Source organism: Brienomyrus brachyistius, chromosome 9 (genome assembly GCF_023856365.1).
Source record: "Brienomyrus brachyistius isolate T26 chromosome 9, BBRACH_0.4, whole genome shotgun sequence".
In the NCBI taxonomy this organism is placed as follows: Eukaryota; Metazoa; Chordata; class Actinopteri; order Osteoglossiformes; family Mormyridae; genus Brienomyrus; species Brienomyrus brachyistius.
In genome coordinates, this window is record NC_064541.1 from 885951 (window position 1) to 904211 (window position 18261).

Here is an 18261-nt window from a genome sequence, read left to right on the forward strand (position 1 = left end):
CATTTTAAACAATAAACTGTCTCAACATTTTCACAGCAGCTAAGATAAGGGAGATGCATAATCCTCACCATCTTGGAGAAGCTGGTCGTCTGTGGTCCTATAAATTTTCCAAATGTCATTTTTAAATTTGCTTGTAAAAATAGCCGCCAAGATTGTTTTTCTGTCAGAACAATTAAACCACTGGAAAAATAAGTCATAAATCAAAATATTGTTGAAGTGAAGTAAGGACCGGGTCTTTGTATAAAATGGATTACTAGACAAGTTAGGTTGTCATCTTTTTATATACTACCTTTGTACAACATGTTTGTGCTTCTAAACTCTCCACACTGAACTGCTTTCTGTCCAGTGACACCAATTCATCAGCCAATTGCTCAAGCAAGTGACACTACCATAAAAAATCCCATTCCGCCCCACAATATGTTAAATCAGATGCGTGACTCATAAGATGAAATAGGGGATTAACTGGTAATGATCTGGCAACCGGTTGTGAAATTGTAATTATCTGTACTGCTTCTTTGGTTAGTTGAAAAGAAAGGAAAAGCAAGTAAGAGAGACCAGAATGAAGGTACAGAGGAAAAGCTACCAGAGAAATTATGTTAGAATAGCTTTTTGTGCTTCATCGGAATCAACATCAGGTACATATTTGAAATAGTGAGCTTTTTAAAAAAATGTGATTAAATGATTGAAATATGGATTTGTATTATCAGACTTTTGCCCTTTTTTAATTACATGAGGGTATCTCATGTATGTATCTTTATTGGTAATGTGACATGCTGTAAATATCTAATGTATAAACTGTTTTTGAAAGATAAACAAGAATAAAACATGCAATTTTTTTAAGTATAGGATTCTTTTAATCAACAAAATAATTAATGTGTCACATGAGAGTAAAAAACAGAACAATGAATTAGGTCAAGTGCTTAAGGAATTCCGGCTGCTTGTGTGGAGCCTATTTTTCTACTCAGGGTGGACAATAAAAAGTCTCTTCTAGGGCTCATTGCATCCCCTATGACCTCCCACATTCACAACACTCCAACGTGACAACCCGCCCCCCCCCAGCCACAAGCATACATACCTGTCTCCCCACCACCATCACAGAATAACACACACCTAGAATAACAGTGCCCAGCCTTCCTCACAGAGATGCTCTGAGACAGCCTGTGGCTCATTCTGTCACCCTCAGACACACACAGAATCACCGTCAGTATGTTTACATGGCCAGCTAAGTCGAGCTACGGTTATAGCTCGACTACGCCATTTAATCGGACTACTGTCCTTGTCCCTGGGTACATGCACGGGAGGGGAATCGATTTATTGACCGAAGTATGTCTGACTCCGCTACGATAGGTGGCGATATGGCTAATTTCAGCTTGTTAATATTGGGCTTTTTCCGGTTTACCTATTACGTCCCAGACATGAAAAAAATAACATTAATAATAATGGCTGTGTGGACAAATGAATTGACACAAGCTTTATTTGTGATCTGGTCCGAAGAAGAGATACAACAAGGTCAGGATAGCATAACAAGAAATAAAGCATTTTGTATAATATACTATGACAGCAAGGTATTGGGAATTTCATGAAAAAAAGGAGTTCAACATAAATTTCTCACAAAATCGTCTAGGAGTGATTTAAACAGTAAAGATGAGAATGATTATGATTGTCTCAGAGAACGTATGCAGTGCTCATGCAAAAGCAGCGAAGGTAAACTTTAAACTGATTTTGAAACATACTGGATAATTTTGAAGATGAATAATCATTAAAATTGCAAAGCTAGCTAGGTGTTTTTCCCTGTGCCAGAGTATAAATGTTTTAGGGAGACTTAAACTCCCTGCGTTATAATGTCCATCCAGGATGACAGTAAGAAAAAGCTTGACCTCAATCTATCTGAGTAGTGATGAAAGAATTGCATGTGCAAAACATGCAATGCCAGTATTAATTAATGTCGCGCATCCTGCAGCCCTATAATATACTACAGCCATTTTTTGAATTCAGTACAAAATACTTCGCCTCACGTTGTGATGTCATTCGGTGTCAGTACCAGTTGAAAGTACTTCAAGTACTGTGCTTTTGGTACCTTCTTGAAGTACCAAAAGTATGGTACATGGTGCGGTGGAAAAGCGACTTTTAGTTGAGCAGCGATTTAGACAGCTTTACAGTGCTGCACCTTACGCTGTGTGCTTCTTCTGTGACTTCCAGTTCAAAGCCCAGGGTGGGGGGCGACTGTGGCGCATGCGCAGAGTGTCTCTGCCAGTTTGAGTCCGATTGAACATGCAGGAGTACATCGACTCCCAATCTCATTATATGGGTCTTCGAGAAATTCGAGTTAGTACGATTTCAGTCGGACTAAAATGTCTACATCTACTTTAAAAGTCTGGTTCGAGTCTAACACAATAATTTTCTTAGTGTGCATGTAAACGTACTGACTGTCCGCCTTTCCCCACAGAGACGCTCTCTTTGGGTCATCCTCTTACCCTCACGCACACAGAATCATATGTACTGAACATATAAAACATCATATCTTTTTCTTTAATGTTTTCCACAAATGACATTGATTGCATTGTTATTTCTGATTTGAAAAATGAAAAATAATACTGCTTTTGAACAATATGGAATTGCTAATATAGTATTCCACATTTTTACCTCTTAGATTCATGACTCATTATCATCATAGCATTATATTGTGGTATTATTTTAATGGTCTAAGTATTTTCAAGTATAATTTGGTAAAATACATCCGTAAAGTTTATTATTGTGGCACATTCAAATTGTATACATAGCAGTTACTATGCTGTATAAACCATGAAAGTCCTCTGATTCTGAGAAGACTTTTACATGCACCCTGACAAAAAGCCCCACCAGTCTTACAAATTAGTTGGGTTTTACTATTTTCTTAGCTGCTCATTCATTTTATGATTCTTTGGATAAAAAGGATTACAGAAAGAAGATTAGTCTGTGTGAGGTTTGTCGGTATCTTCTGCCACCTGCTGTCCTCTTTGTAGAATAGCATGATATTGGTTTGTTTAAGCTCAATTTCTGCCAAGTCGTGTAGCCGCTGGTTTTCATTCATTGTCAGTTGCTCGTATTGATACACATGCCTTTTCGCAAGTAAAAGATTGAAATATGCCACATATAGCTACTCTTTAAATCCCTCTTTTTTCCAGTTATACAAGGTTGGGTTGCAACGGGTCTGGTGCCCATCAAAGGAAGAACTGATCATAATGCAGGGCTCACCTCGGAGCAGATATCAGTCTGAGATCGGGACATGGATTGAGGACAAGTCTGAGATTTACCTAACCGCGTCTTTTCATGCCGCAAGATGACATCCAAACGAACACACACATAGAGGGAAATGTAAGTAACAACTGGAGAGGGCCGGTCACAGTGCTAATGCCCCTCCCCTTTATACATACTACTACTGAGAAAATAATAAGGGCACATGTTTGAACACTCATGACAATCAAACAATGTATTGAGCACCCTCTGCTGGTCATTATAGACTACTGCTCTATAGAATACTAGAACACTATAATATAACATTTCGTTAAGGTACAAAATTAATACATTTTAAATCTGTTAATTGTGGATTGGCATATTAATTGTTATTTTTTTTCTCTTTTGATTGTACCACAATCAATATTTCATAAACACAATTTATTATCAAATAAGTGGAACATGAGAATTACACATGTAAGCTCAAACTTTCCTGAAACCTTCATCAGGATAAGAGGTTAGTAGATGGATAGATGGGACTCAGATTTATCTGAGATTATCCAACAGCTAAGTTAATGTTCCAAAAATGTCCCAAAACTTGCATCCATTGGTCTTCCAACCACTTATTGTGATCAAGGTCCAGGGAAGGAAATACAAGGATAATATAATGTTACTGTAGGTTTAATATTGAGGCTGATAAATGCATTGCTTCCACTGTTGTCTACTACATGCCCTGCACTTCCTAGTTATGGAAAATGGATTAATGAACAGAACTTTTTCAGTAAACATCCAAAGTAATTTGCCTGTTAGAGGGTTTACATTTAGTCCTGGATTTATCTCTTGTGTTTCATTATAACCCATTCCCTTAGCTTAAATGATGGAAGAAAAACAGACACCTAAACTGGAACTGAAACTCCAACATGTTTGAAACGGGGCTCAGCCAAATCCCACACAATGGTGCATTCAGCACTGCATAGCCAAAGATGCAGTGACTCCACAGACGTAGAAGTGTGAGGCCATTTTCTATTTGCGGAGTGTTTCACATGCAGTAATTGGATGTAATCCATATAATTAAAGTGGGATATATCAGTTTAGGAACTGAATAATTATATAGTTATACAAATAATCACTGACAGTTTTTAAAATGTTTTGTGTGTGGGGGGGGGGGGGTGGGGGGGTTTTCTCTGTGGAAGTGTATTCTATGGAGATGGTTCTTTGGTTAGTTTTGTGGCAGTAGGGCTGTTCTTCTAAATGCAATTATCTCTTGATCTCTTTCAAGGGTTATCTTCCTTGAGGGGGTGGGGTTTCTCCATCACTACTGTCCATCCTGCTATTTGGCCCATCTCTGTACACGTCTTTTAGTAGAATGTAAGCATGTTTCTGTATACATTGTCTTATCTGATTTAGTAATTCAAGCACAATTCTGAAGCAGATCAGACACTTGGTCAAGACTGTCTTAGCCATGTGTCTTCTATTAGGTGTATGTGTAACTGATGTAATCCCCTCCTAGGATGGAAAAGGGAGAAAGGAGACAATTATCCTGCCTTTAGGAGGCATTCGTCTCCATGAAAATAAAGATGCAGGTGATGTAACCATCTTGAGCTGGCATGCTGTGTTATGCAACAAGCATGAAAGACGATTGGCCAAATACGCATCAGCGACAGATCAACTGTAATCTGAGACCATTAGATGCCAAGGTAAAACATCACTGGATGAAAATTTCTGAGATTCCAGTGAGATATCCTATAGCTACAATCACCCAGTAAGATGGACCAGGTGGTTCTACACCAACCTTTTCACCCTGTAAAGTTTCTTAAATAATTGTAATTATAGTCATGGTTTTCTATATTTTATTATTCACATTCTGGCTGAATGAAAGGCATTGTGTTTTTCTTGTTATTTTTCTATTTTTCTTTTGTTCTTTCTTTTATTTAGACACGCTAATGAGCATCCTGCCCACACAGACCCTAGTCCTCCAATTATTCTTCTGTAAAACCGTTTCGGCAGCTGTACATTTGACAGGCAGAGTTTTAGAAGGATGATTTATAACAAACTACTGGAACATAACAATCTCCTGTAACACATATCAAATGGGGCTCGATAAACTTTATGACTCACAAGTTTAAAATGTTTACTTTAAAGCCATAACAGAAAACAATTTGTGAGTGTAGGGGAAATTAATTATTATTCTCACAATCAGGTATTATTTGCATTTAAACATCTTCACATTTGTGAATCGTAAACAACATGCATGAAGTACATTTGAAAGGCAGAAAATCTTTGCACAGATACTATAACATGAGTAGCTTCATAAGGCTGATGAGACCATGCCATCCATTACCTATAAAGTGCACAGCGACGATACGCAGCCTGCAAAGTCACACAGCAAGGGATAATCGAGCATCACAAGAGCCTTTTAACGGGTATGTGACTGACCGACCACAACACTGTAATATGGCTGGTGCTTGAGCGACAGAACACAATGTCTCAGAAGGGAAAATTTTGCTAATTCAATTCAATTTAATTTATTTTGATACAGCACCTTTCACAACAGAGTCACCCCAAGGTGCCTTACATGGGTGTGTTCTGATACATGACAATATCATTAAGACAGAATAAAAGAGGGAGGACAAAGAAAGAAAGAAATAAAGCCAGATGACAACAGAGGAGGGGAATCAAAAACTCCCTCTGGGGGTCCAAGGTCAACTGGCTGCCCCCCCACCCCGGTGGGCATGCTAATATTACAGGAAAAAAATTACACAAGAGAATTAAAAAATTGTACACCACCTGTAAATGGATGGAAACCAGATTTCCACTTTCTGCTGATTTCCACAACTGGACCAAAAATACATGTACAAACAATGCAGCACATGATTTTTTTTTCTGTATGGAAATATACTTCAGGGACCTAATTTTCTCCTAAGTAGTTATTATATACCAGCTTAGCAGCTGCCCCTCTAGGGCTACTTACAAAACAGTGATTACAATCCATTTGTGTGGCTGTGTGTTTTCTGACACGCATAACGCCTGTTTGCATCGTGCTCGTACGGCGTACAAAGCAGCTGGAGGCTTGGAGTCTGAGTGACTAGTGAGTCTGTTCCTGTGTATTTGTGTGCATGCGTTTCACAGCTTGTGTGCAAATGGGAATTTATATGTGTGCACGTGAATTCCAGTAAGCATGACAGAAGGATGGAGTGTCTCTGCCATAGGGTATCTCTGTGTTGGGGTATCTCTGAATTGGGGTGTCTATGTGTTGTGGTATCTCTGAATTGGGGTCTCTCTCTCTTGGGGTGTCTCTGTGTTGGGGTATTGGGCATACATCTAAATATTCTCATGTTAGCAGCAACAAAATCCCATGTATCTAGTTCACCACCTCCCAACAACACTAAAACATTAGTATCGCCTTAGATTAGTCCATACATTACTTGTCTCTATTCATGGACCTTTTCTTAAATTCAGTCTGTATCTTTAATTTACCTGAACAAAAGCTGGTTATTTTTTTACATTTATGCATTCCTCCATAGTGTATCACAGTTCAGTGCCTTACCTTTCAAAGCACGCGACGATAAGCTGATGTAGCATTTCAGAGAAAAGCATTGTCACCTCTCACACGCAAAACTGCACTAGGCCTGCCTTTTCGGGTTGTGTTTAGGAGTCTTGTGTCACACTTGTGTCCTGAATTGAGCTGCGTGTGTATAAGTGTGTGCGAGTGTGTATGGCTGTGGGGCCTGTAACTGGCACCCTGCCCAGGGTGCTCTGGAACTCCTGTCTATCTGGGTCACCGTGAGCCTATATTATTAGATACGTGCTTGTAGAAAATAGTTAGATGAGGGAAACAGCATCAAACTATACTTTATGGCCTTAAAAGTAAAAACTTCTAAGGTGACTTAATTGGGACAAAATATTGAAGCACATGGGCTGGCCCCCCATCCTGGGTTGTTCCCTGCCTCGTGCCCATTGCTTCCGGGATAGGCTCCGGACCCCCCGCGACCCAGTAGGATAAGCGGTTTGGAAAATGGATGGATGGATATTGAAGCACAAAAGTGTTTGGCACTAGAACCTGCACACAGCAGGGCTTAAAGCAGTCAGCTCTGGGGTCTCATGATATAGAACAACCATTGGGGGGGGGGGGGGGGGGGGTGCTCTCCATAGTGCCAACACAAGAAAAGACTTTGGTACTCCTCCTAAAACAGGTGAACATTAATTCTAGTTTCAGAAAATGATGTCACTCCTTTCAATAAGCGTATTATGAGACTCAGGCTAAGGCACTCCTGGGGTGTCTTGTCTGTTGTCTCAGTGTACGTTCCGACCATGGTGAGTGACGTCTCGTTCAGAGAGACATTATACTTGCAACTTCACTCAGTGGTTGAAGGGTGCCTAGGAGGTGACACTCCTCTGGTCATGGGTGATTTCAATGCGACTACTGGCACTGGTAATGAGGATTGCGTCAGTCTTCATAGGTCTGAAGGCCGAGGTAAGAGTGGCTCCATGTTCCTTGACTTTGTGAAAGGCCAGGGGCTGCGGGTCGCTGGATCCTTGTTCCAATGCCCTGAGCCGCATCGTTGGACTTGGTACTCTAATACTGGTGGTGTGGCGAAGGAGATCAATCACATCCATTTGAGGTTCCTGCAGAACTGCAGGGTCCACAGAAGTGCCCAGTTTAGGAATTCTGACCACAGACTTGTTGTTGCTAATCTGAAGATTCAGTAGGCTACCATCTACTAGGAGAATGAGGCTGGAATTAGCCAGACTCCAATATCAAGCAGTTTCTGGGAGGAACTTGGAGACTTGGGTGCGACTGCTGACTCTAATGTGATGTGGGAGACCTGCCATGATAAGACCCTTGAGGATTGTCGAGGGCTGTGTTGGTGTTGCCAGTGTTCCAAGAAGGAGGTGTTTCATCTCGCAAGGCACCCTAGATATTAGATAGAGGAGTCCCAAGGCACAACTTGATGGCAGCTCCAATCTGTACTGGGACCTGAGGAGGATGGCTGTGAGGGCAGATAAGGAGGCATTGGTTGAAAAAATCTGTGAGCAATCTGTGGTCTATTGATCAACATCCTGCTTACAAATGAATCGAAGCATTATGCAAATCTGAATCTGTTCCTCGGAGACTTGTAGTCAGGGCGGTAGATGGAGCGGTCCTTACAGATGACACTGTTACAGTTGTGACCCGCTAGGCCGGCTACTTTGAACAGTTGTTTAAAGCTGACCCTCCAGCTAGGATGTTAGACATCTCTGGGTTCTCAAGGCTGATCCTCCAATCAGCTGTGAACTACCCAATCTCACTGAGATTGCACAGGTGTTGAATCAGCTGGGTGTAGAGAAGGTCACAGGGATCTGTGGTATCCGGGGTGAACTTCTCCAGGCTGGTGGTAAGACTGTCCTCCTGGCATTGCAGGCAATTTTTGATTCCATTTGGGAGTCAGGCATCATCCCAACTGACTGGAAAACGGGCTTCATAGTCTCTGTCTGGACAGGGAAGGGTGATCGGCTGGATTGTGGCAACTACAGGGGAATAACACTGCCTTCAGTGCCGGGTAAGGTCCTTGCTAGGGTCATCCTTAACAGGATCCGTGATCACTTGCTCGCCTGTTAGTGACCGGAGGAGTCTGGTTTTACGCCTAAGAAGTCGACTGCATTTTCCAGTCAGTTGGGATGATGCCTGACTCCCAAATGGAATAAAAAATTGCCTGCAATGCCAGGAGGACAGTCTTACCACAACCCTGGAGAAGTTCACCCTGGATACCACAGATCCCTGCGTCCTTCCCTACCCTCAGCTGATTCACCACCCATGCAATCTCAGTGAGATTGGGTAGTTCACAGCTGATTGGAGGATAAGCCTCGAGAACTGTGGACCCAGAGATGACTAACGTCTTAGCTGGAGCTTCAGCTTTAAACAACTGCTCAAAGTAGCCAGCCCAGCGGGTCACAACTGCAGTGTCATTCATAAGAACCGCTCCATCTGCTGCCCTGACTGCAAGTCTCCGGGGAACAAATTCATATGTGTGTAATGTTTCGATTCCTCTGTAAACAAGACGTGGGTCACTTGACCACAGAAGGTCTATCACTTGTTCACAGATTTGTCTAACAAACACTTTATCTGCCCTCAGAGCCCTCACCGCTGTCCTTCGTAGTTCTCGAAACATACTGGAGTTGCCACCAAGGGTCTGGAGTTGCCATCTACAAGGGTCTTATCATGGAAGGTCTCACACATCACATTAGAATCAGCACTAGCACCCAAGTCTCCAAGTTCCTCCCAGAAACAGCTTGATATTGGAGTCTGGCTAAGTCCAGCCTCATTCTCCTAGTAGATGGTAGCCTACTGAATCTTCAGAGTAGCAACAACAAGTCTGTGGTCAGAATTCCTAAACTGAGCACTTCTGTAGATTCTGCAGTTCTGCCGGAGCCTCGTGAGGATGCGGTCGATCTCCTTTGCCGCCCCATCAGTATTGAGTACCAAGTCCAACGATGCGGTTCAGGGTGTTCTCTATGCATCACTGTCAGCTTTGGAATGAGATGCATACATAGGGTCAATCCCACTTCTTTTTTTCTGTTAGGAACAGCCTGTTAGTAATGCTAGAAACCCAGTGCAGTTTAGGCTATGTGACATTCTGTATGGCCAAGTCACATGTGTTAGCATTAAACATGAGCAATACAATAGTTCTGTTCAATTCTTAAGATTTTGCAAGAGGCAAAGCAAAATCTAACACATCAATTATTGTATCTTTGATCATGCACACACACACAGACACACACACACAGGCTTGGAATTATATATTTGTGGGGACTCTCCACATTTCTATGGGGAAAACTCTTATCCCAACATGACAACATTAACCCCTACCAAGCCCTAACCTTAACCATAAGTAACCAAACAAAATAGAAGACTTTTGGCATTTTTATTTTTTTGATTGCATTCCTAGATCTTTGTGAGGAACTAATATTGGTCCCTGCAATTTAAAAATAGCAGGATTTATTACATTGTCAGGAACATTTTGTGTATACATTTTGATACTGGTTCAATAGAATCCGATTAAGAATACTATCACTATCAAAACCTCTGTTGGCAAGTAGCACATATTAATTTGTGTTTGTTAGTTTGTTTTTCTTTTGAAAGTGGTAGGTTTTTAGTCATCGTTTAAAGGCACCCAGTGACTCAGCTGAAAGGCACCCAGTGAAGTTCATTCCACCACATAGGTGCCAAAACAATGAAGAATCTAGATGCATATCTTCCTTGCACCTTGAGATATGGTGAGATCAGTTGAGCGGTGCTGGAGGATTGGAGAGAGCATGGTGCAGTGCTGGGTGAGATAAGTTCTTTTAATTAGGAGGGTGCTGGTCTATTTATAGCTTTGTAGGAGAGTGTCGGTGTTTTGAATCTGATGCCGGCAGCTACAGGAAGCCAGTGGAGGGAGCGTAGCAGTGGTTTGGTGTGGGAGAACTGGGGAAGGTGGAAAACGAGTTGGGCAACTGCATTCTGGATCAGTTGCAAAGGACGAATGGCGTTCAGAGACAGACTTGCTAGGAGTGAGTTACAGTAGTTTAGTCTAGAGATGACAAGAGACTGAACAAGTACCTAAGTTATGTATTCTTTAGCACTGCAATGTTTCCTTACTTTTTTAAAACTGTTGAAAGTGGCCTCATGGTAAAGCATTAACATGAGTCAAAGAAAATGTTCTCAGACCCAAAGCTACTGTCTCTACGTTATACAGAAAATGTTTGCGTGTGTCTCAATGGATAGAATGATGGGCTGTGTGAAAAGAAGCATTCCAAGGAATCTGTATTTGTGCAAATGGCAAATAAAGCGTTATTTCATTTTTGTTTTCTTTTGGCTACATTAGTTTGCTCTCTAGGTATAATAAGGGAGTGAGCCAACATCAGATTGATGCTGAAAACTTAATCCGGAGTAGGACATCCACTGGCAGTGACTCAGAGAAGGCTTAAACCTTGACCGGGGCAGTATGGGAAGTAAAATGTCATTGTAGAACGATCTATAAGTAGTACCAAATACTGAAGTACTAAAATTTACTGCACTATTTGGGGAGCCAGTGACAACTGCTGCCATGAAAATTTGGGAAAATATTTATAACAGTGATGCACTGCATTTAGTAGCAGTCATACATGGCTTGCTGACTTTACTCAGGTGTTACATTGTAAAATTAGTTAAGAAACTAGTTTTTGGTGTGTTGGTGAGAGGCTCCTAGCATGTCTGCTTAAGTTTTGCAGACGTTTGCGGACAAATTCAATTATAAAAATATCCTCAAGATTTACCAAATTGAGGATTCAGTGGACAAGACACAAACACCTCTGCAGACAGCCAGCACCCTCCGAGAGAGAACACTTTACATCAGTAAGGCAACTCTGAAAAAGCTTCAATTTAACCCCTTCCTACCCTGCTACTAGGAGAGCAAGGGAATCTTGTCCTAGATACATCCTAAATACATCTGTTTGTAAAGTGTTCAATCTACACAGCTACAGGAAATAATGTGCATTGTAAAAGATACTGGAGATATTAGGAAGGAGATGGTAAGTGAAACCAGGGACGAAAGTGATATAAATAGAATGACAATGGTTATTCAAATAATGCAAAATAAAGCACAGGGGTCAAATAAATGATTTTACTAGTACCCATACTAATTTCAATACAATTACAGCACATTTATTATCTGAAATGGAACATTGTGACAGTTTACAATGTAAGCCAGTCCTGTGATGTTTCACTGGCTGAAGCCTCCTTGTTTGGTCGCGAGTTTGCCAATCAGCTGCCAGAATTCCAGAAACGTCAGTTCTCCATCATTATCTGTATCCAGTGAGCCCATGAGCTGGTCAATCACCGCAGGATCATTGGAATTCTACATCAAGCCAATATTAAAATAGTATCAGTGCATTTCCCATACAAAATGAAGAAAGAGGCTTTATATGACATGCTTAGTGAACATAGTAATACAATGTGTTACATTTATTCAATACTTTCAAGAAATTATGTTTAAGCTATGTATTCCTGTCAGAATCTTGACTAGGAATGATGAAACAGTCCACATTAATATCCGTGTAGATACACATTTATGCATTTTAGTATCATAATGTTAAAATACTTTTCAGGCTTCTATATATACTATAGATTTCTTTTTATTACTGATGTCGTAAAGGTATGTAAATAGTTCATTCTTGATTTTGCATACAGCCAAATGTAGTAGAACCAGTTTAACCTTATTTTAAAGTCTCTCCGATGGGGTGGGATGATGTCACAGGTTTGAATGGTATCCTTATCTGGGGATGTTGCTTCGAGACTCTGGAACATGACTAAAGTGATGCATTGGGTCCCCTCTCAGCTCTACGCTTGCTTTGATATGAAGGGAAAGCTTTCGTGTCCTTCCATAGATGGTTCTGTTCTCATTAATTAATAAGTAACTCTGTAGTTATACCATAAACTTAACACTTCAGCCAATGAAAGAGCGTTTTACAGCAGCTGATAACACTTTACTTAAGGCTGTTTTTAGTTATTTATAAACATATTCATAAGGCATTATAAAACATTCATAAAGCATTATAAACATGGCTATAACTATTTATAAAAAGGCATAACACATCATAGCTATGTTTATTATGCATTATGAATGCTTTATGAAGCTATAATGCAATATAGATACCTTTATAATGCAATACAAAAAATCTTAATGCTTATATCACCCATTTAATGCATTATGAAGGTATCTGTAGTGCATTATATATGAAAGCTGCATAGAGCAGTCATAATGCATAATACACTATAATGTGTTGTGCCTTTTGACATATATTTATAGCCATGTTTATAATGCCTTACAAATGCATTATTATTTGTTACGAATGTCCACAGTAACCAAAAACACGACCTTAATTAAAGTGTTACCCAGCAGCCTTTTAAATTAAGCTTTGCTGCACTGAATTTGGATTCTGCATGCATAGATGCAGGAACACACATGCAACAAGAAAACATCAACAGTGGTAGGATAGAAGTTACCATTTCTTTGGAAAGGAGGCTCCCCACTGTGACATATTTTCAATAGGCTTCAAATATTTTGACATGTATGACTCCACAGAGCAAAAGTTAGTGAAATAGTCACCTAAACCCACACTTACTTTATACATACATGCATACATATGATTTTAAGTATGGAGAGTGGTAAGTTGGCGAAAAGCACAACGTGTGAGCATTTTACAGGTCTTTTCTTTAACCGGTGAGTACAGAGTGCTGAGGTAATCTGAGGTAAAATCTAAAGTTCTATAACCCAAAACTAGAACAAACTCTTTGAATAGGAACAAATGAGACAAAGTAACTCTACATCAAAATATCTGTCAAAAGCACTACTAAAAAACTGGCAACACTTTACTTGAGGGCGCACAAATAACTTATACGTAAATACGTGAAGCATTATGATTGATTAATGATGAATGAACATGAGATCAGTATGTAACTAACACTTAGCTTCTGGTTAATTAATACATAAAGAAAGAGTGTGACACTACATTATTTGTGCCTCCTAAGTAAAGTGTTACGAAATGATTTTTAAATATATTTTTAAATTAAACAGAACCAGGTTTCAAATGGCTCTCGTTGACTCGCTGCTTAGCAATCTCCTGTACATCACGGAATCTCGTAGAACGAGAGAGAGCAACCACCTGATTCCGGTTAAGGCCTGCTTACCTTGACGAAGGTGGGAAGCTGAGAGACCAACAAATTGTGGAATTCCTCCTTGCTCAGAGTGGAAGCGGTGCCTTCCTTCCCAGCATGGGTTTTGAAGTGGGAGATCAGGGTGTTGATGGCAGGTTCCATTTTCTGCGTAGAATGCTGGAGGCTAGGAATGACAGAATTTGAAAATTACAAATGGAATATTACCCAAAAGCAATTATGAGTGGGATAGCAAGACAGTAAGAGAGAAGTGAATCTTCTAGTAAGGCTTGAATATACCCCCTTAAAGGGTGAGAAAACGGATTACAAAAATAAGGAGCGGGACGTATGGTGAGATGGGAAAGGTCTCAGCCCACCTGGATATTACCACCTGTGTTGGTCAGCAGGCTGATGCTGTGTTACTCCTCTAGTTCCCTCTTATACCCACCAGGCTCCCAGAACAGATGAAGTCAGCGGAAAGTTGATCGGTCACCCGATTCCTTTACACATCCTCTTTCTAAATTTGCCGCTTTTTGAAGTTTCCATAGTAAAAGTTGCTGAATTGAGCTGCGATATGGAAAGGCCCGCAGCCCACTGAGATTTCCCAAGATACGAAGTCCGCCGTGTGCCGACATGTCAGTTAGCGTTCTCAAGCACAGATCTGTTATCTCTGCCCTTTGGGGAGAGCATGTGGGTTGAGGTACCCATTCAGAATGGTAGCTGGGCTGGTGTTATTACATGACCTTTACTATGTTTCTGACTCCGGTATAACACAAAATCTTACCAATATGAAAAACAAAAATAAAAAATACTTAAAAGGAGGCTTAACAAATAAACTCTGAAAGACGGGGTGGACTGTTTTGCTGCATTGTTGGGTTTAATTACTGATTTGCACAATTTAGTTGTTTCACAAATCAGTGGTTAACACCCCCCTCCCAATCAGTCGTTCAGCATCTCACTCCCATAACCAAACAAGTTAAACTGTAATTAAAATTTCATGACATTGACATGCTGAGTGAGACTGGCACACCACTCCAGGTTTTGCCTTCAGTGTGACTTACTGACGTGCTTAATTCTCGCCTGTTCTCAATAGAGATACCGTGTTTATTAGCCCAAGGGTCTGTTTGGCTCTCAAGTTGGGGAAGCTATGGAGTAACATTACCTCATGCACACAGACACACAGCTAACAGCTCCTTCATGGCTGAAGGTCAGGCTGCTTGATCAGTGGGAATATGCCTACTGCCACCAGTAAGAGCTGACGCCGTAGATGGTGTCAGATACACGTCAGCTTTTCAGTGCATCAAGATTATGATGTCAGAACAGTCTGCATTAATATCTCAGAATTAGTCTCTCCATTATTTTTGTGTCGTTCTTTGGAGACAAAACGAAATTCAGTCATCTATAAAATTTAATTTCTAGCATCCAGTTTGAATCGTTAAGATAAATTTAAATAACTTAAATGTGGAATTAATGGCGCCTGTGTCACACTCTGGGAGCAGAAGAGTGCTATAAAATTCCTCCATCCACACATGCAGTATAGGTCCAACTGGAGCAGGGAACTCCCTGGATTGGATGCCAGTCCATTGCAGGGCACATACACACCAGGGGTAATTTATAGAAGGAGGAGGAAGTCAGAGGATCAAGAGGACCCCATGGAACACATGGACAATTTGCAAACTTCATATGAACTTCATGTCAACTTCATGCAGACTCCTCACAGCAAATATGGTTGAGAGCCCCAGCCCTGCTGCAGTCAGGCAAAAGGTCTAAGCATTAAAGCACCCTGCCACCTAGGAGATATGCTGAGCCAGGCAGCCACTAAACTAATGACAAATAGTGAGCAAGCAGGCTTATGACCTGCCGAGGTCTGCAGCACTAAGTCAAGTGTCAAAGTTTTACTTCCGCATTCAATACAGTGAAACTGTGGTACACCAGTTGCAGATTAGGGGACAGGTGCATCGGGGACAGCTGGACCAACAACAGTGCAAATAAGGGACATAACAGCTGTGTAGCAAAGGACAAGGAAATCCAGTACAGCATATAGTGCAATATAGGAATTTTCGTCACCCCAAGGCACTTCACACGGGTAAGGTCACTATCTGTCCATTTCCCCCCTTACTCCTGAATAGACATAATACAGATACAATAAGTGAAATCTCTTCGATCATAAAGATGTGTTAAATCCCTGCCGCCTGTTATCTCAGCAATATGTTTTAATCTAAATATGTTTAAATCGCCGCACATTCACATACACAAAGACAGAATATATAGTAAAATTAAAATAAATAACAGGGAGGGGGAGATGGCAGGCAACTAAAACAAAAAATAAAAGGATAAGCCAGGAAGAGATAAAACAGGTCTTACAAAGATACTGAGAAAGACCAGACAGCAACATCATATTAAAGTTGCTATCAATGTGATAAGATTCTATGTTACAGAGAGTGCTTAGCTCAATTACAGTAAACAGCCACAAGTAACTAGCAATAATGACAGGAGTCGGGTAATCGGATGGCTTCTGGGTAAAAACAGCTGGGTAGAAACTGCTAGTCCGTGATTGTATGCACCTGCAACACATAGCAGATGGAACCTGGCAAAAAAAACTACTTGTAGGCTGAGTGACTAAAGTCCTCTGTTATCTTGAGAGCTTTTTTAGGCATGGCGAGAGGAGGATGTCCTGTAGGCTGGGAGTTTGACGCCTGTGATGGCAGGGGCCCTAAAATATTTGCAACTTAACTGGATTGGTCTGGGCCGGGAGACCGAAACCTCTAGTGGCACCCCTGGGGGTGAAATCATCAATGGAAAATGATTAATATGCAGTATAGCATCCCTTCATTTTTAGGAACTTCAGATCCAGTTAGAGATGAGTGGATTTTCCAGGAAGGTGCAGATTACATACCATTGTTGGTTCAAGAGTCCATTACAAGACACACACACGTCTTACTGACAAAAGAAATTTATAATTATAATGAAAGTTATCAGGTTCTTCTCCCCGTCCAAAGACGTAGGCCTACCTTTATGTGAACTGGCATCTCTGAATGCCCATAATGTGCGATTATGCATGCTCTGTGATGGATAGGCATCCCATCCATGGTGTACCCCTACTTTCACCCTGTGGGATCAGCCCCAGACCCCCTACACTGGATAAGCAGGTGGATGGATGAAATAATTTCAGGTCTCTGGCCTGAAGGCAAAACGGGCAGATGCCATAGAATAGCTGCAAATCTAGGAGCCTGGAGTTGAGTGTATAACACTCCTTCTAGAATTAAAGCCCTTGCCATGCGTTTTATACATTTCTATTTTCCATTATCCCACCTTTAATATATGACAGCAGAAAAGTACTGTGAGTATCAATTCTGGTTAGGAAAAGCAGAATGGAAGAGGAGCCGCACCCAAAGGGACAGAAACACTTGGCGTGGGAATGACCAGCCCAGTGAAAGAAGCGCCTCGGGAACGTTTACATGAACTGAAGAGTAACATTGCACTCAGCTAGGGAAACATTCATTTCAGCATTATTTTTACTTACTGTGGCATAACTGTGGAAAAACAAGCTGACATTGCTTTTGTTGTATAAACAATTTCTTATATAGTACCGTTCTGACAAACAGTCAGTTGGTATGACGTAATTAACTGCCAAGTTAATTTAACAGACTGTCAATACATAAAACATATAATGCAAAACTGGGCACGTAATTCTGGGAAGGTTCTGCCTGCATTTCCATCTCTGTGATATTTTGTTGCAGGAATTTAAAAGTATTAAATGAACAATTCAATGTGGCACAATTATAATGGATATACTCATACTTTATTCATTCCTGTGGTGAAACTGTCCGTATGCCTATCCCATCAGGCTCTCCATAAGATAGACACATTTTAAGGTGAGAGCAAGCTTGGGGTCAGAGCACAGGGATAGCCACTATCTGGGAGCCACTTGGGTTTAAGGCCTTACTCAAGGGCAACATCAATCTGCCAACTATAGGACTTGAACCAGCAGACGTGGAGATTTCAGGTCCAGAGTGTACAAATCCAGACCAGGATTTTGTTTCAACCAACCAGGTGAGTACTCTACGACTGTGATTCTTTGTGCCCAACTGGTTGGTTGAAACAAAATTCTGGTCTGGATTTGTCCTCTCTGGACCTGAAATCTCCACCTCTGTGAACCAGCAACCTTCAGATACTTCACCTACTGAGCCACACACACCCCAATTATGATTATCACTTCCATGGTGGAGAAGCAGGACAGTGGAACTACAGCAAACAAAAGCCACAAAGCATCTGGGGTGCGTCCCGTTTTAGCGGGGCTCAAAAAGAGATCTCAGAACTCCACTGCTGAAGCTGCTGCCTATGGCGAAGGTCCCAGTTATAACCCAGACCAGCCACATATAGAGACAGGCCACATG

At 41.1% G+C, this 18261-nt stretch overlaps 1 protein-coding gene and 1 long non-coding RNA gene across 3 annotated transcripts; one reads left to right on the forward strand and one right to left on the reverse strand.

Moving 5' to 3' along the window:
• The first annotated feature begins 1429 nt into the window (after window positions 1-1429).
• LOC125749311 (uncharacterized) lies at window positions 1430-4569 on the forward strand. The gene is made up of 3 exons (XR_007399845.1): window positions 1430-1509; window positions 3165-3354; window positions 4493-4569. It is a non-coding gene; the product is annotated as an uncharacterized LOC125749311 (long non-coding RNA).
• Window positions 4570-11820: 7251 nt separating this feature from the next.
• s100a11 (S100 calcium binding protein A11) lies at window positions 11821-14369 on the reverse strand. Of its 2 annotated transcripts, none has more exons than XM_049026947.1 (3): window positions 14242-14369; window positions 13901-14051; window positions 11821-12068 (listed from the first exon to the last, which is right to left on the reverse strand). In XM_049026947.1, the coding sequence occupies exons 2-3, from the start codon at window positions 14027-14029 to the stop codon at window positions 11934-11936; spliced, it is 264 nt and encodes an 87-aa protein (XP_048882904.1). In that variant the 5' UTR covers window positions 14030-14051; window positions 14242-14369; the 3' UTR covers window positions 11821-11933. The 2 variants fall into 2 exon arrangements, with proteins under 2 accessions (XP_048882904.1, XP_048882905.1); XM_049026948.1 differs by having other exon boundaries at window positions 14165-14258.
• Between the last annotated feature and the right edge of the window lie 3892 nt (window positions 14370-18261).